Source organism: Octopus bimaculoides, chromosome 28 (assembly GCF_046866305.1).
Source record: "Octopus bimaculoides isolate indiv1 chromosome 28, ASM4686630v1, whole genome shotgun sequence".
NCBI classification, from domain to species: Eukaryota; Metazoa; Mollusca; class Cephalopoda; order Octopoda; family Octopodidae; genus Octopus; species Octopus bimaculoides.
In genome coordinates this window covers 3,273,462-3,301,441 of record NC_142955.1, presented here as the reverse complement: position 1 = coordinate 3,301,441, position 27,980 = coordinate 3,273,462, and the positions used below count along the sequence as shown (strand labels likewise).

The following is a 27,980-nucleotide window of genomic DNA, read 5'->3' as shown; positions in this document are numbered from 1 at the left end:
TACTACGACTTTGGTGTTTGCTAGGTTAACTCTAAGTCCCTTTGATTCTAGACCTAATTCAGATGATTCAGCTATAAGAGCAAGGTCCTTAGCATAGAGGAGCTCCCAGGGGGCAGCCTGCTTTAACTTGCTCTGTTATTGCCTGGAGGACTATGATGAACAAGACGGGGGCTGAGGACCACTCCTTGATGAACCCTTACTTGTACCCTGAATTCTTTGCTGTACTCATTGCCCACCATCACCTTACTGGTAGCAGCCCTTTAACAAGGCTTGTACAGCTCTCACCAACCACGTGCCTTTCCCTAGCTTTCGTACTGACCACCAGATAAGGGGTTGGAGGACCCTGTCAAAGACGTTCTCTGAGTCAACAAAATCTAAGTACAGAGGCTTGTCTTTGGCGAGGTATTTCTCCTGCAGTTGCACTACCAGAAATATAGCAACAGTGCTGCTCCTCCCTTACACTATTGCTGTTGAGGATGATGATGTTGCCAGGGGTCGACGATGTTGCCAGTGTTGTCGTTGATGATGTTGGTGGGGCCGTTGGTGTTGGTGTTGGGCGAAGGTGGCGGTAGTGGTGGCGTTGGTGATATTATTGCTGTTATAGTCGGATGTGGAGGGGGTGGTGGTCGACATTACTACTGTTGCCAATGGTGTAACCGAAAATGTTATTATTGTTCTCATCTCCGGTGGAGGCTGGGAGGCGGGGTCGTTTTCGTCGACACGTCTACCATTATTCATGTCCATGCCGGTGCCTCTGCTATGGACACTGCTGCTGCTGTTGGTGCAGCCAATATAGTTTGGTCTGTTACTGCTACAATGGTATCATCAACACCGCCCCCTACACGTCCAGCAATAACGTCGCCACCACCACCCCACCTTTGCCAACACCAACATCATCGACGATGACAGCACCACCACCAACAACAGCAGCAGCAGCAACATCGGCAGACTTGAAAATGCCAACGCATGTAGTAATACTACCCATGCGACCACCACCACCATCAACAGCTCCTGAACCAGAAGCGACGCCATCAGCAGCCCCAGCAGCAACAATAGCTGCACCAACGACAGCAGCAACATCGAAAACTAAAAACGCAACAACAGCAACAGTAGGCACGACACTAGCTGCACGCATCCAAGGAAACACATTGGATGCACGGGAAGTTCCTTTAAGAAACGTCTTTCCAACCATAGATCCTCCTTCGGGGTTCCGAAAAGAGGTATGTGACATCGCTGGCCAGTCATATCTGGCAACTGGAGGAAGATGGAATTCCATACTCGGTATCATGGAAAATCCTCCACCGTCTGAGTCCGTACACTGCAAACTATGCATAGCCGAATGCATGGAAATCCTGAAAAACTCTTGCATACCAGAGACCGTACTGAACCCCAAAACAGACTTTTGGGTCGCGCTTGATAGATAGATACAGAGACAGGGAGACAGACAGATAGATAGATAGATAGACAGGGAGACAGATAGGTAGATAGATGGACAGACAGATAGATAGACAGGGAGACAGACAGATTGACAGGTAGATAGATAGATAGATAGATAGATAGATAGATAGATAGATAGATAGATAGATAGATAGATAGATATACCCAGTTGGCAGTAATTTGAGGCAGATTAAGCTTCTATTTCTACAAGGTCAGGATTGCATCTTAAATTTCAATTCTTGTTTGAATAAGACTTTTAATTGTCATTTCATAAACGTAATTAAATAAAGGCCTGAAATGAAGACTGTGAGACAAACAAAGTACGCTAAAAATAGCAGTTAAATTACATTTGTAAAACCGTTCAATGTAGCGTCCCAGGATGACCGCAGTCCAATGAGTGAAACAAGTATGGATATATAATATAAACTGTGTATTTTCTAGTTGGTTGAGTCCTAGAATAGAATCCTAAAATGTTTTCATTATACCTTGTTATACATATGTCATAGATACACAAATATGACCACAAGCAGATAGACGTACACGTCTTGTGGGATCCGGACAAAAGCCCCCTAGGAAAAAAGGGCCTCGGACAAAAGCCCTATGGTTGTATTTTTTGGTCATTTTCTCGTGTTTAGAAACTTTAGTTGAATACCCCCGAATCTTTTTTAGGTGATTTTCAACGAGGACATAAAGTTAAGCCTACAAGGTCTCTCCATATGCTAGAAATAACAGCCAAATCTTACAAATATATATATTTTTATTATATCACGAAACAAAAACGGAAATTACGGTTGTAAAAAAAAATGAGGAAAACTTCCGCCCGTCCGCCCCACCATTTCCTCCCAATTTTGTTTAATTTTGAATTTTTTTTTTGCCAGAAACCCCCGTTTTGGGATACAGAGGTTCCGGAAAATTGCCAAAAATCGGCATTGTTAAATTTTCCCCCCTTCCCCACCAAATTCTTCAATTTTGACTTTTTTTCCCAACACTAACCCTAAAACCCTAATCCTAAGCCCCAACCGCAACCCTAACCCTAAAGCCGTAACCGTAAATACAGAAATGTTTTGAAATTTTTGTCCGAATCATAATCTCCGTATTTTTCTGCATATTTTGAAAAAAAGAAATTCCTAAAAAAAATGAAGGAAATGGTGTTGGTGGTAATTGAAGAATGCCGATTTTTGCCAATTTTTTTGTAGATTCGTATTCCCTGATGCCGAAAAGGAGGGGGGTGTCGAAAAAGAAAAAAAAAATTTGAAAAAAAAAAGGTGGACTTTTGGGGAGGGGGAGCATGGCCGCAGTCCAACGACTGAAACAAGACCGAGGGATTTATTTAAAAAATTGAAGAGATTTGGCTGTTGTTTCTAGCATGTGGAGATACCTTCTAGGCTTAACTTCATTCGCTGGTTGAAAACGATTAGAAAAAATTCTGGAGTTGTTACATTTGAATCAAGATTGTTCAAGGTGGTGCCCCAGCATGGCTGCAGTCTAATAACTGAAACAAGTAAAAGGTGAATAAAAGTAAAAAAAAATAATGGAAAAATATAATCGTGGGGCTTTTGTCCACTTTCCCACTTTAACTCCGAGGCTTTTGTCCGTAGGGATTTCGGCGTAGGGGGCTTTTGTCTTCCACACCCACATAGATGCACACCAGCCTCTGGCTGCATTCATCGTTACCCCACCCCCACTTCTCATAGATATGTATGTGTGTATATCTATACTATAAAAGGCAAATTTTCTCTGTGTGTGTGTATGTTTAAAATTAATACATTTACACAATTCAAAATTTCTTCGATTAAACAATCGCAATTAATATTCTAAATACAATAAGTTAGGTCACTGCGTCATTTTTTCACTCCAAAACTTTCCTAATAATGAATAAAATCCGTAAAACTACGGAGGTAAACATTTTCTCCCTAATAAAATCGAATTTCCTCTTTCTAATACAAATCCTTTCAACTCCTACTTTCTCTTATGAAGCTTTACGAAAATTCCAACAACAAATGCAAAAAGAAAGGAAGGAGAAAAAGAAAACTATCAAAACTGAAACAATCACATTTCGATACTGTGATGACAGATACTAAAACTACATACATAATTACTTTGCCCCTCTAAAATTAACTATTTCTATTCCTCTTACACATCGTTTCAATTGCTACTTTCTCTTATGAACGCTTACCAACGATCCAAGAAAAAAGACAAAGAAACGAAGGGGAGTGAGAGTCAAATAAACAGACACACTGCCAATCATACGTAAATACACACATATATATGTACCTATGGTTACCAATGACCTCATTCTAATTGGCGGGAACTAAACCCTAACAGAGAAACGAAAGAAAAAGAGAGTCAAATAAATATTTTCCCCTGTAACACAATGTCATTTCCTCTTTCTATAACAACTTTCACCTTTTATTCCGCACATGAAATGCCACCTATACACTTACATACAAATACACAGGTACATGCAAATACCTGTCACTTAGAAGAAGCTGCGATCAGATTCCTACATCCATTTGCGTGATGGCATCAATAATGACGCTGACCCAAGACACATCGGCAAAATGTGCATTCTCCTCTCAACATATACAGGGGGGCCACGATACATGCACGAGCGAACACAAGACGCTATGACTTTCGTTCGGCACTATGGACGCCCTGATTTATTCATCACGTTTACATGTAACCCCAAGTGGGTTGAGGTAACACGGGAACTTCTCCCACACCAGCAGTACTGCCATCGGCATGATCTTATTGCCAGGATTTTCAAGCAGAAGCTGACTACGCTAATTGATTTCATCAAAAAAGGGCAGGTGTTTGGCCCTGTTAAGTGTCACATGTATACTGTTGAGTGGCAGAAGAGAGGATTGCCACACGCACTCATTTTGGTTTGGTTGGTCACCAAAATAGACCCTACACTTATAGATGAAATCATCAAAGCACAAATCCCAAACCCCACTGTTGACCGACAGCTGTACGAAATTGTCAAGGCACACATGGTGCATGGTCCGTGCGGTCCCGGTTTTCAAAAATTCTCCTTATGCCACAAAGACCATGTGTGCACTAAACGATACCCAAAGAGTTTCGTGGACGAGACCCAGACCGCTGGTGATGGATATCCACTGTACAGACGAAGGCGGCCTGAGAATGGGGGATTCACTATAACCTTACGGGGTCATCAAGTTGATAATAGATGGGTGGTCCCATACTGTCCATTACTGATGACAATTTTCAACGCTCATATAAATGTGGAGATCTGTCATTCAGTACTTATGTTAACAAGGGTTCGGATGCTGCCATGTTCGGCCTTCAAAAGGACAATAGCATGGACGAGGTGTCGCAGTACTTGGCAGGTCGATATATCAGCAGTGGTGAAGCTTTTTGGCGGATATTCGGGTTTCCGCTTCACCAAAGGAACCCCGCCATCATACAACTCGCGGTTCATTTGGAAAACGGCCAGCGGACTTATTTTACTGAACAGACTGCTGCTCAATTGGCGGCCAATCGAAAAGAAACAAGTTTGACTGTTTTTTTTTAGGCTTTGCCAAAACGCTTTTATACCCTCCGGTTCCGTCCTACTATGTGTGGTCAAAGAACACTTGGGTGCGTAGGAAGTCAAGTTTAACAGTTGTCTAGGAAGAGTGTACACTGGGCCTCCCCACCAGCATGAGTGTTTTCACCTTCGCCTTCTCCTTCATGACGTTGTCGGCCCACAAAGCTTTCAAGACATAAGAACTGTTGACAGTGAATTATGTGACACTTTCCGCGAAGCCTGCTTCAGGCGCGGACTTTTGGAGGACGATTCACAATGGGCCGCCACTATGGCGGAGGGCGTTTTGTTAAAATCCCCTAAAAGACTAAGATCGCTTTTCGCTATTCTACTCCTATGGTGCGACTTGGGTGATCCCGCCTCTTTATGGCTGACCTACAAAAATTACATGTCTGAAGATTTCCTGCATCAGGTTCACTTGCTAAATCCATCAATCGACGTCGAGTACAGTCACCTCATTTACAACAGAGCGCTGCTTGAAATCAAAGATACTGTTCTCAATATGGGCGGGAGTGCGTTGCCAGTGTATGGACTACCTTCAACAAACCGGGAACGCCCAAACACACTGTCTTCCGATTTGCTGCGTGAGACATGTTATAATGTTGACGAACTTGCCCAGTACATAGCGAACAATGAGCCAAAGCTCCTTCCAGAACAGAAGTTCGCTTACAACTCCGTTATTAATTCTGTCCGGGACAAAGCTGGTGGGATTTTCTTCCTCGACGCTCCTGCAGGAACTGGCAAAACTTTTGTCACAAAATTAATATTGGCTGAGATTAGGCGAACACAAGGCATTGCCTTAGCTGTGGCATCATCTGGAATTGCAGCTACTTTGTTGCCAGGCGGCAGGACAGCTCACTCCACTTTCAACCTTCCGCTTGACTTAGCGAAGACGGACACACCAATTTGCAACATCAGTAACAGCTCAGATCAGGCAGAAGTGTTCAGACGATGCAAGCTTATCGTTTGGGATGAATGTACAATGGCCCACAGAGGTGCTCTTGTGGCGCTACATAGATCTCTGAGAGACATCAAAGACTCTACAGTTCCCATGGGAGGCATAACACTTCTTCTTTCAGGGGACTTCAGGCAAACACTGCCAGTTATTCCCAAGGGGAATACAGCTGATACAGTACGTGCGTGTCTTAAGTCATCTGCATTGCTAAGACATTGTTACAATTGTGAGAACAATAAAACAGCTTTTTCAGGGCCACCTCACATTCTATTGTTACCCACTTCTCAGAGTGCTGCAATGCTCTAGGCAAGGCTTTCTGTCCAGTTGCAAATTGATTGGTTGGTTTTCAAATTATAGCAATCTTTCCCTCAATAATCATAATTGAGTAGAATCAACAATACTTTACAACAATTAAGCCCCGAGCAACGCCGGGCACTTCTGCTAGTATGTATATACATCACTCTCTCCACTATCTGTCTCTCTCACTATATAGAAATATTCATACACACTTATATATATTTACCAGCCAACGTACACATAAATACATACATAAATACATACATATACACACACCCAAATGCAGCAGTCATTTCTTTACTTCACTCGTCTTCCGTTCATATCAAGGTTTTTTCCTTTGTTTTTTTCAGGTGTAAATTCATTATAATTCCTAATTATGACTTAATTGTGACACATTTTATTTCTTTGAACATTTCTTAATTCACAAAAATGCTGACAATGTCTGTTTTACCGAAAATAAATCATTTAGACAGAGCTTAAAAATAAGCTCGGATTTTCCGCCTTTTTTTTCCCGCGTTTTCTTTTTTTTTTATTCAAATTGTTGTTGCTAGGCAACGGACAGACACATTTGAACGGGATGCGGCGGAGACTCCAGACTGGGCAGTTTGTGTGATGCCAGACCAGAAATATCATCAAATGTCCTTAAGCATGGGTGGCCACAGATGGATTTCATTCCTCCCCTTACCATTTCTCTATGCATATCATAAGGTATTCTTTTTTTTTCTTTTACCTGTTTCAATCATTTGACTACGGCCATGCTGGAGCACCACCTCTAGACGGACAGACTGATCCCGGATTTATTCTTTGTACTTATTGTATCGGTGACTTTTGCCGAATCGCTAAGTTACGATGTTCGGGGCCAAACGCAAACATACAACGGGCTTCTTTCAGTTTCCGTCTACCAAATCCTCTCAGAAGGCTTTGGTCGAGCCAAGGCTATCGTAGAAGACACTTGCTCAAGGTGCCACTCAGTGGGACTGAATGCTTATGTGTGTGCAAGAAAGCTTTGTATAAGAATGTATAATTGTATGTATATGTCTGCAGGTGTATATATATCTGAGTGTATATATAAATATGTATGCATATATAATATTCTGCTTTCCTGTGTATATAATTTTAGGTTATATATTTACGTCTATATTAATGTATCGGCAATCCTATAGAATAGAGTCGGAAATTATCCAATACATTAAATATTCTAATATCTTGTGATATTTCTTTTTGAAACTTAATCATATACATGTATAATTTATACACAAACATATATATACACACATACGTTTCTACACAATTTTATATACATCCTCTTTTATAAATATTTCGGCATAACAACAGAATTGTGCCCCACTGACTTTGGGGCATAAGTACAGATGTACACCCCATCGACTTTGTTTCCTCATAACTTCCCGGAAAATGGATATTTTCTAATGAAACTTCTACGACATTTTTCCCCTTCATAACTTTCATGAAAATGGGTATTTTTTTAATGAAATTTTCTACAAATATTCTTCGGATGGTTTAGATTCCGATTCAATCGGAATTCATTGTGAAAACCGTTTGTCCCTGGGTGGGAAAAGCAGTTTTAGAAAATTCACAAGATTCGCCTTTTGTTATGAAAGAAAAAAAAATGGTTTTTCCAATAAATGCCCATATTAATCGGAATCTACAGCATGTGAAGCATATTTGTAGGAAATTCCATGAAGAATATCCATTTTTCTGCCAGTTCTTAGGGAAGAAGCATATACACCATAAAGGAACATTTATACACATGTATATTGATATAAACCCACATATACACACACATGTCTTTGCTATGTTTTTTAAACGCATAAAACTCATAGATGCATACTTTTATAATATACTAGCAGTATAACCCGACCTTGTCCGGGTGTGACTTATTACGCCATCTACGATAAGTCTTGCTAGCTGAAAATCAACTAAAAACAGAAAGCCTTACAACGAAAAAACCCTTATGATGTAAATATGTTCATAATTCAAAAGACGATGAAATTAATAGGGAAAGTCTGAAGGCTGTTTTGCGTAAAATTATTAAGCATACGTAAATTTCATCCGTGTAATTGGCTATAGAAATGCTTGTGCAAAACAACTTTTTGTGCTGCCCTGATTATACATAGCAGGGTAATCCCTTTTAGCAGGAGCTAGGACGGCAATTTCTGATGAAGCAATTGCTGGCGATCTGTTGCTACACAGTTTTGCCAGAATTCTATCAGATTGGGCAGAAGATGTTGATGCACCATTTTGCATTATGTTCAAAATAGCTTCTGGAATGTGGTGCATTACTGCAGTCTGTTGCTGTCATTTTAAACCGGTTGCTGTCTTTCCCCAGCAAACTCTCTTCTTTGGAGGCATAATCTATGTATATATTAAACAGAACAACAAAAGTTATAATAGATGGCAGGGTCGATACTTTTCACATATCTGTAATTTTTCAGATTAACATCCGCACGATTACCCAACCCTAATCCTAAACCTAATCCTAACACTAACCCTAAACCCTAACCCTAATCCTAAACCCTAACCCTGACCCTAAAACCCTAACCCTAACACCCTAGTGAAAATCGTGGTAAATTTACAAAACATTGACGAACATGAGTTATATTTTACTGAATGATTGTGTACTTGCACGTGTATGCTTTTGAGAGAGCGAGAGAGGAAGAGGTAGAGAGGGGGAGAGAAAGGAATAGGGGTAGTTAAAAGTTTTCTTATGACTGCTTCTCTTCACTGCCTATTACTTCATTAGAAATCTAAGGATGCACATAAGCACATAATAGAGAAAAATGAAACAAATATGGACGACTTGCTCCGAAACACCACCGAGTGGGGAACACTTCTCAAAAATAACCTGCAGTTGTTTCCTTCAAAATTCCTACATGCTTGAAATGTACATACATCAAGGTACATTTGTACAAAATTTTATGAAAAAATATTCATTTTCCTGGAGGTTAAGAGGAATTTAAGTGGAATTTCCGAATATTGTACCCCACCCCCTTCCAAAACACTTTCACCGAAAATTTTTGTATATTTGGAATCGACATAATAAATAATATATGCATAGAAAATTTCATAAATAAATATTCATTTTTATGAAAGTTATGACCTTCCAAAGTTGGGGGATACAACTCTGTAGTTATGCCATCAATGTTTTGTAAATATACCACGATGTGAATGACTGTGTTTACTTGCACGTGTATACGTTTGAGAGAGCGAGAGAGGAAGAGGAGGAGAAATGGATAGAGATTGAGAGCAATGTGTATGTTGTTGTCACAGGTCATGTATGTGTGGTTGTGTGTGTTTTTATGTATCTATGTTATGAAAAATAGGTAAAGAATACTGAGATGAAAGTTTAATCTATGACGTTGTATGTATCACTTTCTCTCTCTCTCTCTCTCCCTCTTTTACTCTTACTCTCTATATTTTTATGTTGAGCGCGTGTGTAAGAATGGCGTTCCAGGTAGCAGCGATGAAATATAAAAGTTGCTAGAAACAACAGCCAAATCTCCCTTAAATCACACAAAGTAAACGGAATTTAAAAAATCTAATTACTGCACTGGAAAGTTCAGATCGAGAAAATTCCATTGATGTAAAATTTTTTACGAAAAAGTGGAAAATGTGGATTTCTATAAACTTTCAAAAAGGCTTCACACAAACACACAATTTCAGATTTATATATTAAGATTACACTTAAACCGCCCCAGGACAATATTTTTAGAGTTGCTTCTGAAAGTGTCCTTCACTTTTTTATGAAAAACGATACACATTTAAGAGTATTTGGCTGTTATTTCTAGCATTATGTTAGGCCATCTATAGAAGAATATTTGACATGGATGCTTTGTAAATTGTCCTTCGATTTTTATTTGTTATAAAACTAAAATGTGACGGTTTTGGTAGCTCTTTCTAGCATGAAATGAGATTTTATACAGGCCGACTTCATTTATAAAAAGGGTCTTAACTGTCCTTCAAATTTTATATGAAAAATAAAGTGAATTTGAAGTGACTTGGTTTCTATTTCTAGCATGGAAAATGACCAGCTATGGGAAAGCTTTTAATAAATGCTTCTTAAAGTGTCCTTCTATTTTGTATGATGAACCCCAACAACAACAACAACAACCCTGCGAGGAGGAAAGGCAATGTTTGTGCGTGTGTGCAGTTGAAAGGTCACTGCAACAACAACAACAATCTTATTATTAAACGTTAAAAACTGTCAGATGCAGACTGCACACACGCACACACAACGGTGATGGTGGTGGTGGTGGTGGGTGCGACGGTGGTGGGGGTAGTCGGCGGCGGTGGTGGTGATGATGATGATGATGATGATGGTAGTGGCAATCGGCGGCGTCGGTGGTGGTGGGTGTAGTCGTCGTCATCGTCGTGGCAGTCGGCGATGGAGGTGGTGGTGGTGGAGGATTCGACGGCGCTGGTGGTGGTGGTAGCAGGCGGTGGGGGTGGTTGTGGTGGTGGTGGTGGTGGCGGTTGTCGTCTGCTGCTGCTGCTGATGTTTCCGTTGTTGCTTTCGGTCGTCTGCTTTTCAATGGAGAATGAATGATACGAAAGTCACTGGTTTGCCACCAGACATACATTATACATACATGCATGCGTATACATACATATATATACATATATATATATACGTGTGTATATATATATATATGTATATATATTGTATGTATATAAATTCAAATTACGATGAACGTAAACAAACAAACGAAGGTTGCTTTCAGAAGCTTTGAGATGTCTTAGAAAGTTAAAGAAGTGATTTTAAATTCTCAATCGCAGAATAATGCTAATAATAAAGCCTGAACAGGATAAACTCCCCCCATTTTGAAGGGAAACAGTGTCGGCGGTTATACACACACAAACATGCATATACACACACACACATATATACATATATACACACTCACACAAACATGTATATATAAACACATACATATATACACACACACATATATATATAAACACATATGCATATATAAACACACACATATATATACACACTCACTTGTATATAAACACACATATATACATATATACACACACATGAGGAATGTGTAGAATGCAATGTATGCGATGCAGGTTCGATTCCCAGGTGAACCCATTTACAATAATAATAATAATAATGAAGATGAAGTTTAATATTTCTGGAAATATTTATTTGTCAAAATAGAAAAAAGCAAAAGATTGAAGTCCAAGAATAATTCCAAAAACCATCAAAGAATTTTCTGAAACATCCAAACCAAGAACTTCAAAGACTTCATTTTCATCCCAACTGAGGAGTAAATATTTTGGATTATCTTCAAATATCAGGATTTCTTCATCTTCAGATGTTTCCTCTTCAATATGTCCAGGTATTTTGTAAATATTGTTTCTTCTATCTCTTATATAAACACATTCACCATTTATGGTTAAATGAGGTCTTGGAATATAATATTCCTCACTAATATATCTTCCTTCTGTTCTTATCCTCCTCACCAAAGACTTTTCCCTGAACCATTCCACAAAACACAAATCTTTCCACCATCCAAACTCCTCCCTCCTCACAACAACAACATCACCAAAAGATGTGACTCCCACATCATCCACCCCTTCATCTCCCTCAAACCTTCCCTTTCTCCCCATCTCCCCCCAACACACTTCATCTTTACATTTCCCATCTTCCATATCAACCACATCCACATAATAAGAGTCAAAGATGTCGGGGTCTTTCCAATAATAGTAATCCTTGTTGTTCTCCCATATTCTTCTGTATTTCTCTTCTCTCTCTTCTTGAGTCATGTCTCTAATATAATGACCACCACACACGAGTTGATTGTCCTTGTATTTATAAATCCTGTTGTAGTATTTCTCAGTTCTGATGGTTTTTAAACGACAGAGATCCCTGTTGAAGACCCTCATTTCTCTCCCAAAGGCGACAATGAAACATTCATCTGTCCACCGACAAATGTCCAGTGGTTCTTCTTGTTGTTCATGCTGGAGCACCACCTCTAGACGGACAGACTGATCCCGGATTTATTCTTTGTACTTATTGTATCGGTGACTTTTGCCGAATCGCTAAGTTACGATGTTCGGGGCCAAACGCAAACATACAACGGGCTTCTTTCAGTTTCCGTCTACCAAATCCTCTCAGAAGGCTTTGGTCGAGCCAAGGCTATCGTAGAAGACACTTGCTCAAGGTGCCACTCAGTGGGACTGAATGCTTATGTGTGTGCAAGAAAGCTTTGTATAAGAATGTATAATTGTATGTATATGTCTGCAGGTGTATATATATCTGAGTGTATATATAAATATGTATGCATATATAATATTCTGCTTTCCTGTGTATATAATTTTAGGTTATATATTTACGTCTATATTAATGTATCGGCAATCCTATAGAATAGAGTCGGAAATTATCCAATACATTAAATATTCTAATATCTTGTGATATTTCTTTTTGAAACTTAATCATATACATGTATAATTTATACACAAACATATATATACACACATACGTTTCTACACAATTTTATATACATCCTCTTTTATAAATATTTCGGCATAACAACAGAATTGTGCCCCACTGACTTTGGGGCATAAGTACAGATGTACACCCCATCGACTTTGTTTCCTCATAACTTCCCGGAAAATGGATATTTTCTAATGAAACTTCTACGACATTTTTCCCCTTCATAACTTTCATGAAAATGGGTATTTTTTTAATGAAATTTTCTACAAATATTCTTCGGATGGTTTAGATTCCGATTCAATCGGAATTCATTGTGAAAACCGTTTGTCCCTGGGTGGGAAAAGCAGTTTTAGAAAATTCACAAGATTCGCCTTTTGTTATGAAAGAAAAAAAAATGGTTTTTCCAATAAATGCCCATATTAATCGGAATCTACAGCATGTGAAGCATATTTGTAGGAAATTCCATGAAGAATATCCATTTTTCTGCCAGTTCTTAGGGAAGAAGCATATACACCATAAAGGAACATTTATACACATGTATATTGATATAAACCCACATATACACACACATGTCTTTGCTATGTTTTTTAAACGCATAAAACTCATAGATGCATACTTTTATAATATACTAGCAGTATAACCCGACCTTGTCCGGGTGTGACTTATTACGCCATCTACGATAAGTCTTGCTAGCTGAAAATCAACTAAAAACAGAAAGCCTTACAACGAAAAAACCCTTATGATGTAAATATGTTCATAATTCAAAAGACGATGAAATTAATAGGGAAAGTCTGAAGGCTGTTTTGCGTAAAATTATTAAGCATACGTAAATTTCATCCGTGTAATTGGCTATAGAAATGCTTGTGCAAAACAACTTTTTGTGCTGCCCTGATTATACATAGCAGGGTAATCCCTTTTAGCAGGAGCTAGGACGGCAATTTCTGATGAAGCAATTGCTGGCGATCTGTTGCTACACAGTTTTGCCAGAATTCTATCAGATTGGGCAGAAGATGTTGATGCACCATTTTGCATTATGTTCAAAATAGCTTCTGGAATGTGGTGCATTACTGCAGTCTGTTGCTGTCATTTTAAACCGGTTGCTGTCTTTCCCCAGCAAACTCTCTTCTTTGGAGGCATAATCTATGTATATATTAAACAGAACAACAAAAGTTATAATAGATGGCAGGGTCGATACTTTTCACATATCTGTAATTTTTCAGATTAACATCCGCACGATTACCCAACCCTAATCCTAAACCTAATCCTAACACTAACCCTAAACCCTAACCCTAATCCTAAACCCTAACCCTGACCCTAAAACCCTAACCCTAACACCCTAGTGAAAATCGTGGTAAATTTACAAAACATTGACGAACATGAGTTATATTTTACTGAATGATTGTGTACTTGCACGTGTATGCTTTTGAGAGAGCGAGAGAGGAAGAGGTAGAGAGGGGGAGAGAAAGGAATAGGGGTAGTTAAAAGTTTTCTTATGACTGCTTCTCTTCACTGCCTATTACTTCATTAGAAATCTAAGGATGCACATAAGCACATAATAGAGAAAAATGAAACAAATATGGACGACTTGCTCCGAAACACCACCGAGTGGGGAACACTTCTCAAAAATAACCTGCAGTTGTTTCCTTCAAAATTCCTACATGCTTGAAATGTACATACATCAAGGTACATTTGTACAAAATTTTATGAAAAAATATTCATTTTCCTGGAGGTTAAGAGGAATTTAAGTGGAATTTCCGAATATTGTACCCCACCCCCTTCCAAAACACTTTCACCGAAAATTTTTGTATATTTGGAATCGACATAATAAATAATATATGCATAGAAAATTTCATAAATAAATATTCATTTTTATGAAAGTTATGACCTTCCAAAGTTGGGGGATACAACTCTGTAGTTATGCCATCAATGTTTTGTAAATATACCACGATGTGAATGACTGTGTTTACTTGCACGTGTATACGTTTGAGAGAGCGAGAGAGGAAGAGGAGGAGAAATGGATAGAGATTGAGAGCAATGTGTATGTTGTTGTCACAGGTCATGTATGTGTGGTTGTGTGTGTTTTTATGTATCTATGTTATGAAAAATAGGTAAAGAATACTGAGATGAAAGTTTAATCTATGACGTTGTATGTATCACTTTCTCTCTCTCTCTCTCTCCCTCTTTTACTCTTACTCTCTATATTTTTATGTTGAGCGCGTGTGTAAGAATGGCGTTCCAGGTAGCAGCGATGAAATATAAAAGTTGCTAGAAACAACAGCCAAATCTCCCTTAAATCACACAAAGTAAACGGAATTTAAAAAATCTAATTACTGCACTGGAAAGTTCAGATCGAGAAAATTCCATTGATGTAAAATTTTTTACGAAAAAGTGGAAAATGTGGATTTCTATAAACTTTCAAAAAGGCTTCACACAAACACACAATTTCAGATTTATATATTAAGATTACACTTAAACCGCCCCAGGACAATATTTTTAGAGTTGCTTCTGAAAGTGTCCTTCACTTTTTTATGAAAAACGATACACATTTAAGAGTATTTGGCTGTTATTTCTAGCATTATGTTAGGCCATCTATAGAAGAATATTTGACATGGATGCTTTGTAAATTGTCCTTCGATTTTTATTTGTTATAAAACTAAAATGTGACGGTTTTGGTAGCTCTTTCTAGCATGAAATGAGATTTTATACAGGCCGACTTCATTTATAAAAAGGGTCTTAACTGTCCTTCAAATTTTATATGAAAAATAAAGTGAATTTGAAGTGACTTGGTTTCTATTTCTAGCATGGAAAATGACCAGCTATGGGAAAGCTTTTAATAAATGCTTCTTAAAGTGTCCTTCTATTTTGTATGAACCCCAACAACAACAACAACAACCCTGCGAGGAGGAAAGGCAATGTTTGTGCGTGTGTGCAGTTGAAAGGTCACTGCAACAACAACAACAATCTTATTATTAAACGTTAAAAACTGTCAGATGCAGACTGCACACACGCACACACAACGGTGATGGTGGTGGTGGTGGTGGGTGCGACGGTGGTGGGGGTAGTCGGCGGCGGTGGTGGTGATGATGATGATGATGATGATGGTAGTGGCAATCGGCGGCGTCGGTGGTGGTGGGTGTAGTCGTCGTCATCGTCGTGGCAGTCGGCGATGGAGGTGGTGGTGGTGGAGGATTCGACGGCGCTGGTGGTGGTGGTAGCAGGCGGTGGGGGTGGTTGTGGTGGTGGTGGTGGTGGCGGTTGTCGTCTGCTGCTGCTGCTGATGTTTCCGTTGTTGCTTTCGGTCGTCTGCTTTTCAATGGAGAATGAATGATACGAAAGTCACTGGTTTGCCACCAGACATACATTATACATACATGCATGCGTATACATACATATATATACATATATATATATACGTGTGTATATATATATATATGTATATATATTGTATGTATATAAATTCAAATTACGATGAACGTAAACAAACAAACGAAGGTTGCTTTCAGAAGCTTTGAGATGTCTTAGAAAGTTAAAGAAGTGATTTTAAATTCTCAATCGCAGAATAATGCTAATAATAAAGCCTGAACAGGATAAACTCCCCCCATTTTGAAGGGAAACAGTGTCGGCGGTTATACACACACAAACATGCATATACACACACACACATATATACATATATACACACTCACACAAACATGTATATATAAACACATACATATATACACACACACATATATATATAAACACATATGCATATATAAACACACACATATATATACACACTCACTTGTATATAAACACACATATATACATATATACACACACATGAGGAATGTGTAGAATGCAATGTATGCGATGCAGGTTCGATTCCCAGGTGAACCCATTTACAATAATAATAATAATAATGAAGATGAAGTTTAATATTTCTGGAAATATTTATTTGTCAAAATAGAAAAAAGCAAAAGATTGAAGTCCAAGAATAATTCCAAAAACCATCAAAGAATTTTCTGAAACATCCAAACCAAGAACTTCAAAGACTTCATTTTCATCCCAACTGAGGAGTAAATATTTTGGATTATCTTCAAATATCAGGATTTCTTCATCTTCAGATGTTTCCTCTTCAATATGTCCAGGTATTTTGTAAATATTGTTTCTTCTATCTCTTATATAAACACATTCACCATTTATGGTTAAATGAGGTCTTGGAATATAATATTCCTCACTAATATATCTTCCTTCTGTTCTTATCCTCCTCACCAAAGACTTTTCCCTGAACCATTCCACAAAACACAAATCTTTCCACCATCCAAACTCCTCCCTCCTCACAACAACAACATCACCAAAAGATGTGACTCCCACATCATCCACCCCTTCATCTCCCTCAAACCTTCCCTTTCTCCCCATCTCCCCCCAACACACTTCATCTTTACATTTCCCATCTTCCATATCAACCACATCCACATAATAAGAGTCAAAGATGTCGGGGTCTTTCCAATAATAGTAATCCTTGTTGTTCTCCCATATTCTTCTGTATTTCTCTTCTCTCTCTTCTTGAGTCATGTCTCTAATATAATGACCACCACACACGAGTTGATTGTCCTTGTATTTATAAATCCTGTTGTAGTATTTCTCAGTTCTGATGGTTTTTAAACGACAGAGATCCCTGTTGAAGACCCTCATTTCTCTCCCAAAGGCGACAATGAAACATTCATCTGTCCACCGACAAATGTCCAGTGGTTCTTCTTGTTGTTCATGTTGAAGTATGTCCACTGTTGTTGTTGTTGTTCTGATTAATGTGAAACTTTCTCGAAACATCAACACACTCACATTCTCATCTAACTTAATTAGTTTACTGTTCTGGTCCCTAATGTCCCTATAATCATAACAAACAGGTTCCTCGAATGCAGGAATGGAAAAAGGGACCATTGCTGTTCTATATGGAAGTCTCCTCACTGATATTTCATCAATTCCTGAATTATTAATCTCCGCTATGTAATTACCACATCTCACCTTTAATCTACCTTTATTAATTATTTCACCTGATTCACCTCTTCTTCCTCCATCTCCATCTCCTCCTCTGTATTCCAATTTATTAATTAATTCATTACTGAATATTTCCTTGTTTGTCTGAGATGTAATGGAAGGGAAACAAAGACCAGAATCAAGATTTAATAACGACACAGATTCCAGAACCTTCACTTGGTCCCCATCAATCTTTATGCAATGACATTCAATCAATTCAATATGTTGACACCAGTAAATACCCCCCACTTTTCTCCATATTACACCATAAGGGATGAGACTTGTCTAAGCTTTAGAGTTCTTCAAATCTTTTCCATTCAGTTGAAATATTTCTTTTCTTTTGGGAACCGTGGCCATTATGTGTTTTCCTTGTGTAAAACACACACCACCAACTAAACTTGCCACATTTCTGTGACATAGCAGCTCCCCGTCTTCATCAAATATTTTAACATTTCCATTATTGGCTTTTTCACACACAACTGTCTTTCCTTCATCAGAAATATCAAAATCTTTTACTTGAACAGGAAATTCGTCTGTTTGTAAACGAGCAACCGGGAACCTTTCTCGATTCACCATAAACAACCCTTCAACATACAATTCATTCCTTCCCCTCCAGGGGCTTCCAACAAACCTTGGTCCTTTACAGTCTATACTGGAGAATTCTACTCCATCTTTATAAATTCTTTCATTTAAAAATATTCTCTTGTATTCCCCATCCTGGGTCAAACAGAAGATGTTTTTATATCGAGATGAACCTAAATGTTTCTCCCATTCACCATGAATGTACAAAAAACTGTCATCAATTGTCATCATGTCATAACCAAAATAACACCACATATAGTGTCTGACTGAATGTAAATATTGACCATCACTGTTGAAGAAAATGATGAATCTTCTGTGGAAGACAATGATGACATCTTCAGCAGTAACTTTAATATCCTTGATGTCATTAGAATAATAATTTCCATATTCGTCTCTCCATATTAATGGTTCAGGTATGTCTATTTGTTTTATTTCCTCCACACTCGAATGTATTTCATCCATATCCACAAAATACAAATGACTTCCATCTCCCCATTTACTAAAAACCAGTTGATTGTTTGATAAAGAAGCCACACATTTATATTTATTTCTCGTTTGGTAAATTACCAACGACAATGGAAATTCCACTTTTAATGTCAACAGTTGGTATTTATCATCGTAATCAACATCATCATCATAATAATGATCCAAATTCGTAATGACCAGTTTGTTTGACTGCCATCGACACATTTTAATATTCTGATAAACATTCGATTTGATTGAATCCAAAAGTTGACCATCCAATGTGAATATCTTCATGTTTCTATTCTTCCTGTCCCATCCTGCAATCAGATTATTTTCAGTTATAACCAAAGATTTAATCCTCACTGGTCCTTCGTTTCCCAAATGTTGAGGGAGAGGAATACGTCTGCCTTTATCAGAAACTGTCAGATCCTGTAGATATAAAGAGGAAGACAACATTTCACTGAGAGAAATGTTTCTGGAAAATACATCTACCAGGTCGATATAATAATTAAGTTGATTATTTGTAACGAGATCATTAACCAACAAATTATGATCGTTTATAGCAAACATACGGCTGCTGTCTACAAGATACACAAACATTTGGTCAATAGATCCACCGTAGAGATTGGGGGGACGTTTCACTTGGGACATTAAAACACTGGGGACCATCTGACGAATGCCATGACCACCACCACCTCTTCTAGTGTTGTACTGAAAAGCTTTTCTCTTAGTAACAATTAATAGCTTTTGTGTTTCATTTTCTATTGCTAATGCTTTTACTAGAAAAGGGATATTAATTGTCTTAATTGTTTCAACTTGATTATCATAATTGATGGCTAAAATATCTAAATGTGATGGTTTATCACAATAACAAACAATTTCACCTTCACCCATCTTACACACCCGTACATAAGGCTGCCTTAATGATACACTTCTCACTGTCTTTGATAGGTTTCCAATGACCCTTAATTGTTTCTGTAGGGGTAATGTGACACCTATATGATTAGAATCCCATCGACATATATCCGTAGCTGGAGACGGCAGAGATAATCCCGACACAATGTCTCCTTCATTAGAAATGTATAACAAGCAATCATGGTTGATGTCAGACACCACCAACTGTCCATTCGCCAGATTACATATTTCGCCAATGACAAGTTTTTTGTCTTTCTCCTTTTCTTTGAGTCGTAGATTTAGATTTCTGATATAAGGATTTTTCAGGTGTAAACAACAGCCAGACGGCCGGTCCTGATACTTGTAAAGAAGGACCCTGTTGAGTTGAGTGTCCGGTAGATAAACAGTCCCTTGGAAAACAGCAATGTGAGAGTGAACAGGGAAAGGCAGTTGCCACTGCCATTTCATTTCTCCATATATATCATAACATATCAGAATAGAGTGTCTCTTGAAGAGGACATAAAAATAAACATTATCAGAGTAGATGTGATGAGGGTAGCCATAGAATGGAAGGTATTTTTGAAAAAGTTCTTCACCACATGTGGAATAAAATACCATTTTATTTTCCCTTCCATCTACGACTACAAAATTAATTGGAGTTGCAGCAATGGCGACATTAGAATGTCCCAGAGAAATTCTTTTGTCAATGTCAACTTTATCTTCGTTGATCAAAAGGATATGGATCTCATTTTTGTTTTTAGTGGTGGTCACAGCTAAACACTTATTTGATACAATATGACATATTTTCATGTAATCAGTTTGGACCTTTATTAAAGGGCCTTTTCTTAGTTCAGGACAGGTGATACACTGAAATCTTTTCATTTCACGATAAAATACCAGGAATCTGTTTGCGTTTATTCTACAAGAGAAAGAAGGAAGCTCAAGGAAAACTAAATTATTTTGGTTAATTATTTCCCCATTATCAGTGAATAGTTTAGCTTTCTTGTTTTTGTAAATTATTAATATAGAAGATGTAGACATAGGTAGAATATTTGTAATGTTGTAGAAATCCTTAATATCAATATAGTCTTTCAAGCTGGGGGTATGTAACTGGTGGTTGTATGACAGTTTGGGCCAAAAGTCTTTATTTATTTGAATGGCATGTGGTTTGCCAAAATAATCTGTTACCAAAATGGTATCTTTACCAACAGAAATAGAGTGGCATTTCCTGCCAATGTCCCTCTTTGTCACACCACCTTTAGCCGAAATCCTGTAAATAATTTGTCCCTGGAGGACATAGAAATAGCTTTGGTAGAGAGAGATTTTACTTGGGAGGTGCAGAGAATGGGTCTCTACCTCCCATAACTGTTGGCCATCCATATTGTAACAGATTACTATGTTAATACTGGAAAATGTAATTAAAAGTATATTGTGGACCCCTACAGCAATATCTGTAGGTGTTTCTTTGGTAATGAATTGGTCTATAATTCTACTACTCTCCCAATCAATTTGGTAAACTGTCTTACCAAACATTTCTACACCTATAAGTGTAGAATGTTCCAAGTAACTCACCATATACAACCCCAACTGTATCTTTTTAATCTCGAAAATTGTGGGGCTGATAATGAGAATCATTTCTTGGAAGGGGAGGGTTGCTAGAACCATGTCTTGACCAATTCTGGTGAAACTGGTGACAGAAGATGGACAATGGACATCATTTCTGTCACCGTCTCTTGTCACACAACATATTGTCATACAATGGTGGGAATAGGTAATCACTCCCCCCTGTATTACAATAATATTGGATATTGTGAGTTTGTCACATTCTTCTCCAGATTCCTCAATCTTTGCTTCTCTGGTCACAACTGAGCAAAGAGGACGATATTTTATTGCTATTTTTGGTGGTTGTATGGGTTACAGGTGACATAAATGTCAAAGAGTCTTTGTTGAAACCAATCAAGGTTTTGGTGAACAAAATCATTATTTTGTTTTGCATATTTCAGAAATCTTTGCATTTTACGTTTGATTTTACGTAAAATACAAGATCCATCTAAACCCATGGAGTCCATGTGATTACATTCATCTTTTACATAATCTATAAACGTATTGATGTGGTCTATTTTGATTATTGTTCGGTAACATGTCACAATATGAAAAAAAGTTGGTAACATGGACATTTCCCATTCTTCAGATTTCTTTGTGTCTTTTGTTTCCTGTTCTTCTGGTTTTTTTTGTGTTTTGTGTATGTAATATTTGGGAAAAAATTGGTGTAGTTTCCCTATAAATCGATGTTATATCACAGTCTGTGGCAGGAATGAGAGCCAACATTTTGTTTTCTTCGTTAATCTTCTCCGTTTTATGAATATAAAATTATTATCTTGTTCTGTTAAATATATTCTTTTCTCCTGATTTTGTCTTCTTCCTTTCGAATACAATTTATCTCTTCAAAATTCACAAATTTTTTACAACAAAGCTGAAATAGAATGAAAACTTTATTAGTTTTGTGAAAAGCTTTTGATAAAATAATATTTACTTGATTCGTTCAAACAATTTCAAGGAAAACACACATTTCATTAAATATATTTTAAAAAATTGATTATTTGACAGTGAAGTTAAACATTTAAACTATTTTCAATGGAATAATCATTTTAGAAATACAACTTGAAGATATAAATACACCATTATCTTTATTGACTGAATATAAGTGATGGTGAAAAGTTCTGTAGTAAGAAGGAATATAAATATTTTGTTGAGGTTATTTCTACAGATATTATCAATAGAAATTATAGCCAGGACTGATTTCCTGCTACAACATTTCATATCTAAACGTCACACGGAAACAAACAATGAGATCAAAGACAAAAACATTTGTTGTTTGTTCTTGTTGTTTATCTCATTGCTTGTTTACATCTGACATCTCAATACGAAACGGTTTAGCTAAAAATCAGAGCCAACTATAATTTCTATGGAATATCAATAGAATAATATGAAAAACACTGCTAACACAGTAGAATGTGGTGTTGACTTATAAAACGATTTAATATTATATTTTACAGTAATTTATGGTTGCATAATGAAATACCACATCCCTACAAATCAGGAATAAGAATTATATGCACTGCAAATGATGGGACCGTCATGGTTGGCTTGGTTTCCATCATATTTACCTGGATTAAGAGATATCAATAAAGCTGGAGTTGAAACTGGTTCTTAACCTGACAAATGCTGTAAATCTCTCAACATTCCAATATAATCCACACAATTATCATAGACAACATTGATTAAACTTGGAAAGCTTATCAAAAGATGGGCTTTCATATAATCACACTGATACACAGCATGTTGAGAGGATCATTATTATTTGTTCCTGATTGAGATAAAGATTGGTTAATGAATAAGCTTAATTAATGAAAGGTAGGTTCATCTAAATTATCTCTAATATAAGGGACAATGTTTGGATAGCAATGAGAAAGATGTGTTTGTATGAAAAAGGGGTTTGGCAGGGGAAGTGTGTTTTGTTTTGTGTTAGGTGAGGAGATATAACTTGGTGTAGTTTATTATGAAGTATTGGGGGTTTAATGAGGTGGATTAGGAAATATTAGTGGGGTGATTAATGTCATTCTAGTGACTCATCATCATCAGAATGATCCTCCACCTCCTCCTTGGTCTATAAAATAATGACTGTTACTTTATTGACCCCAGGAGGAATGAAAAGTAAAAGTGACCTTCTTCAGGATGTCAGCTCTTTGAATATACATGGACTAAACAAGAACATATTTTTGGAAAAAGCTGGATAAGGCTATGTTGTTGTTATTGGTGTTGTTGTTGACAACAAAGTTTATAAAGAGAAAACCAGATAATTGCAAATATTTCAACTGTAAAATTAAATTGGAATTAGTGTTTATGTTTCACTTGTGCCATTCTACTTGGTTTATTTTGGGGGAAGAAAAACCTACAAAAACTCTGATAATAATTATATTAGACTTTAATCTAATTGTATATGTATTTATATACACATACATATATATGAAAGAATATGTATAATATATACACAAAGATGCACATATGTATATTTATACATCCATATGTCCGTATGTATATGATCATCATCATTTTACCCCCACTTTCCATGCTGGAATGGGTTGGATGGTTAAAAGAATGTCTTGCCTGAAGTTACATTTTCTGGTTTTCTTTCTACAGCTGGATGCTCTTCCTGACACCAACCACTGCACAATGTGCACTGGGTGCATCTTATGGCACCGTCACTAGAGACGATTGCCATGTCCTTGACAAAAGTAAAGGTTCTCCTCAATCTCTTGGTTTCACATATACCTTGTCACAACAATAAGATAGCAGAGTAAAAAGAAGAGAGAGAGAGCTTGAGAGATGAAAGATAGGGGTAGGGGTAATAGGGGCATGGCAGTAGGGACTCAACGAACTAGTTCTTTGGTGGTTTGGGAATTTACCTCCAAAGAACTAGTTTGATAAATGCTAATAAACGAAACTTTTTGGATCTTGGGTCACTCTGTTACTTCTGCTAAATATTAATATATATATATTATATATATGTATATGTGTATATTAATATATATTATACACTCACACACACACACACACACACACATGTATATATATATACACATACATACACATATACATAGACACACATGTAATTATATGAATATACCTTCACATACCCATGTATAAATGTTTGTGTCTGTGTATGTATATATGTATGTTTATAGATATGAATCAATGAACAACAAAAGAAGATGAGTTATGTAATCACTTCCATTAGCTTCCAGCTGTTTCTGCTACAGGAAGCAGTGAACTCGAGCTGAGTATGTGTGTGTGTGTAGGTGTCTGTGCATTTGTTTATGTTTGCAATCTGTTTTAAGTTGCTCCAAGCAGACACATCTGTCAACCAATCACCCCCTCCTTGGAAGACATGGGAAATAAGAACTTTTGTTGTTGCAAAATGGTTTTGGGTGAGCAATAGGAAGGCTGTCTGTCTGTAAAACAATGCTGCAATAATATATTCATCTAACCCATGCTAGCATGCAAAATCAGATGTACAATCAAACATAAGTAAACCCATGTTTATACATTCATACACACACACACACACATGTGTGTATGTGCATTTGGTGTTAGGAAGATCATCCAACTGTAGAAATCTTGCCAAATCTTTCATTGGAGCTCACCAATGTCCTCTGGCTCACTGCTTCCTCTTCAACTGTCCTACCCATGCCAGTTTGGGAAAATGGATGTCAAAACCTTTATAATACATCAGATGATGTATTTTCTCTTCTCTATTTTCCCTCTGATAATTTTGTTTTGTTTCTTGCCAGGTTCTTGTGAGTCCCACTCAGTCAAGTGTATGACTACACTCGATGAAGGTCACCAATCCTCACCTGGTTACAAGCAAGAGAGTATTTCACCAAGTTCTTCAAACATGAACAACACAATGGTTGGATATGTTTTCTGGTGGAACACTGCAAACAAACGACACTGTTTGTGTGACGGGACATTTGTTTATAATTAGCAGCTGATGACAAGACAAGGGGACATGGGCAGACATGTGTGCACGCACACACACACACGCACACACACACACATGCATACACATACAAGTACAAATGTAGATATGCACACATGAATATACACACACACATATATATACCATAGGATTTATCAGTTCCATGTATGAAATGCACTTGCAAGGCTTGGGTCAACCGGGAACATTAGCAGAAGTTACTTTAAGGTGCTGCAAAGTGGGACTGAACCCGAGACCACAAGGTTTTGAAGTGAATTCCTTAACCCTACAGCCATGACCCAATCTTATTTTTTGGTGATATTTTGAAGATAATAATAATAATCCTGAAATTTTAGGTGTGGGGGCTAGTCAATTGCATTGACCCCAGCCCCTAACTGGTTCTTATTTTATCAATCCCAAAAGGACAAGAGGCAAAGTCCACCTTGGCAGAATTTGAACTCAAAACGTAAACTTGTAAGAAATGATGCAAAGCATTTTGTAACGATTCTGCTTGTTCATCACATTAATTAATTAATTAATAATAATAATAATAATAATAATAATAATAATAATAATAATAATAATAATAATAATAATAATAATAATAATAATAATAATAATGATGATGATAATAATAATAATAATGATTTCTTTTATTTTTTTTAATGCAATGAAAATGATTTCAAGTTTTGGCACAAGGCCAGCAAGTTCAAGGAAGGGGCCAGTCTATTACACTGACCCCAGTACTCAGCTAGTACTTAATTTATCAATCCCAAAAGGATGAAAGGCTAAGTCAACCTTGGTGGAATTTGAATTCAGAATGTAAAGATGAACAAAATGCTGCTCAACATTTTGCTTTGCATCCTGACAGTTCTGCCAGCTCTTTGTAGTAGTAATAGTAGTAGTAGTAGCAGTAGCAGCAGTTTTGGTAAATAATAATAATAATAATAATAATCCTTTCTTGCTATAGGCACAAGGCCTGAAATTTGGGGTTAGGGGACTAGTAAATTACATTGACCCCAGTGCATAACTGGTACTTATTGAATCGACCCCAAAAGGATGAAAGGCAAAGTCGACCTTGGTGGAATTTGAACTCAGAACGTAGCGGCAAACAAAATACTGGCAAGCATTTGGCCCAGCGTGCTAACGATTCTGCCAGCTCACCGCCCAAATAATAATAATAATAATAATAATAATAATAATAATAATAATAATAACAATAATAATAATAATAATAATAAATAAAATTAAAAAAACAATTACAACAACAATACTAATGTAATAGTAATAATAATAATAATAATGATGATGATGATGATGATGACAACCCTACCTTTCCTATTTTGTATCCTTCATATGTCCTTCTCTTCTTTTACTTACATCTCTCTCTCTCTCTCTCTTTCTCTCATATTCACTGTCCCCTTTTAAATATCAACTTCAACATTTTATTTCCCCTCTTTTACATTAACATGTATGCATTATGTGTGTGTGTGTGTGTATATATATATATATATATATATATATATATATATATATATATATATATATATATATATATATTCTTTTACTCTTGTACTTGTTTCACTCATTTGACTGTGGTCATACTGGAGCACTGCCTTTAGTCAAACAAATGGATCCCAGGATTTATTCTTTGTAAGCCTAGTACTTATTCTATTGGTCTCTTTTGATGAACTTCTAAGTTACAGGGATGTAAACACACCAACATTGGTTGCCAAGCAATGTTGGTGTGACAAAAATAGAGACACAATTACGTATCTATTTGATTTCTTTGCTTCTATTTCTGTAAAATTGATTTACAAATTTTGAATTTTCCATGAAACATAAAATCTAAAACTTTTTGTCCTTAAATAGAATTTACATTTTCTTTCTTTAGAATTCATCAAATATTTTTGAGATTGTTCAAGAAAATATGAACTTTCTCTTCTTGTAAAAGTATTTGAAATCCTGGACACATTTTTTATAGTTTATAAAACGGTAGGAGGAAATAAGCACAAATGTGAAGAGTGTGTGTATATATGTATGTATGCAAGTGTGTATCTCTCTATCTCTCACTTTATATATATATATATATTCTTTCCATCATTTAATCATGCTAAAAATGTGTTAGTACTTGCTGTTTAATTAAAACATCAACTTCATTTCCTAACCTAGCTGATCCACAAATAGTTAAAATATGTACCAGACTTAAAAAAGAAATACTGGTGCTAATATGATCAGTTAAATGCATGAAGGCAATGCTCAAGCATGGCCATGGTTCAATAACTAAAGGAATAAAACACATCAGCCACACATTACATACATAACTTGAAATCTCTCCACCACCATGACCACCACCATCTAATCTGTTAACCTATCTCTCTATAAATGTCACACCCCCTCTTCAATTATTATTCATGTCTTTCTCATCCACAAATCTACACTTTAAAAAAAACAAAAAAAAACATTACTATTCTATTTCTCAACCAAGTTGATAATTCCACAGGAATCTCCAAGAATATTTCTAAATTTACCAAAATATAACATAAATTATTCCTTCAAATACAATATTTAAATGTAATTTATAAAAATATATCAAAAATATAATCTTTTTAAATTTAATACAATGTTTAACTTTCATAACGTCAAAATACAATTTATAAAGTTGAAATATTAAAATTATTTTTATAAACTGAATATTTGAAATGTAACAAATATATTTGTTTAAAATGAATTAAAATTATGGTTTCTGTTGTTGATGTTTAACTGAAAGTTAATTCTTATCTAG

The 27,980-nt window shown here is 36.7% G+C and overlaps 4 protein-coding genes and 1 long non-coding RNA gene across 5 annotated transcripts; 2 read left to right on the top strand and 3 right to left on the bottom strand.

Moving 5' to 3' along the window:
* Positions 1–5,255: 5,255 nt before the first annotated feature.
* On the top strand, positions 5,256–6,245 carry LOC149130474 (uncharacterized). Its single transcript, XM_089343769.1, has one exon. The coding sequence runs from the start codon at positions 5,256–5,258 to the stop codon at positions 6,243–6,245; it is 990 nt and encodes a 329-aa protein (XP_089199895.1).
* Positions 6,246–11,385: 5,140 nt separating this feature from the next.
* Positions 11,386–12,239, bottom strand: LOC149130473 (uncharacterized). Its single transcript, XM_089344822.1, has one exon. The coding sequence runs from the start codon at positions 12,147–12,149 to the stop codon at positions 11,406–11,408; it is 744 nt and encodes a 247-aa protein (XP_089200948.1). The 5' UTR covers positions 12,150–12,239; the 3' UTR covers positions 11,386–11,405.
* Positions 12,240–16,612: 4,373 nt separating this feature from the next.
* Positions 16,613–17,622, bottom strand: LOC149130472 (uncharacterized). Its single transcript, XM_089344781.1, has one exon. The coding sequence runs from the start codon at positions 17,620–17,622 to the stop codon at positions 16,633–16,635; it is 990 nt and encodes a 329-aa protein (XP_089200907.1). The 3' UTR covers positions 16,613–16,632.
* On the bottom strand, positions 16,613–21,836 carry LOC149130471 (uncharacterized). Its single transcript, XM_089344782.1, is given in 2 exon segments — positions 16,613–21,560; positions 21,563–21,836. Coding segments are annotated over 2 exon segments (3,831 nt in total). The 3' UTR covers positions 16,613–18,003.
* A 1,112-nt stretch (positions 21,837–22,948) lies between these two features.
* LOC149130470 (uncharacterized) lies at positions 22,949–25,339 on the top strand. Its single transcript, XR_016238877.1, has 2 exons — positions 22,949–23,073; positions 25,011–25,339. It is a non-coding gene; the product is annotated as an uncharacterized LOC149130470 (long non-coding RNA).
* The last annotated feature ends 2,641 nt before the right edge of the window (positions 25,340–27,980 follow it).

Coding starts and splice junctions, on each gene's coding strand:
- LOC149130474 (XM_089343769.1), top strand. CDS start 5,256: ATGGCGGAGGGCGTTTTGTTAAAATCCCCTAAAAGACTAAGATCGCTT.
- LOC149130473 (XM_089344822.1), bottom strand. CDS start 12,149: ATGAGGGTCTTCAACAGGGATCTCTGTCGTTTAAAAACCATCAGAACT.
- LOC149130472 (XM_089344781.1), bottom strand. CDS start 17,622: ATGGTCCCTTTTTCCATTCCTGCATTCGAGGAACCTGTTTGTTATGAT.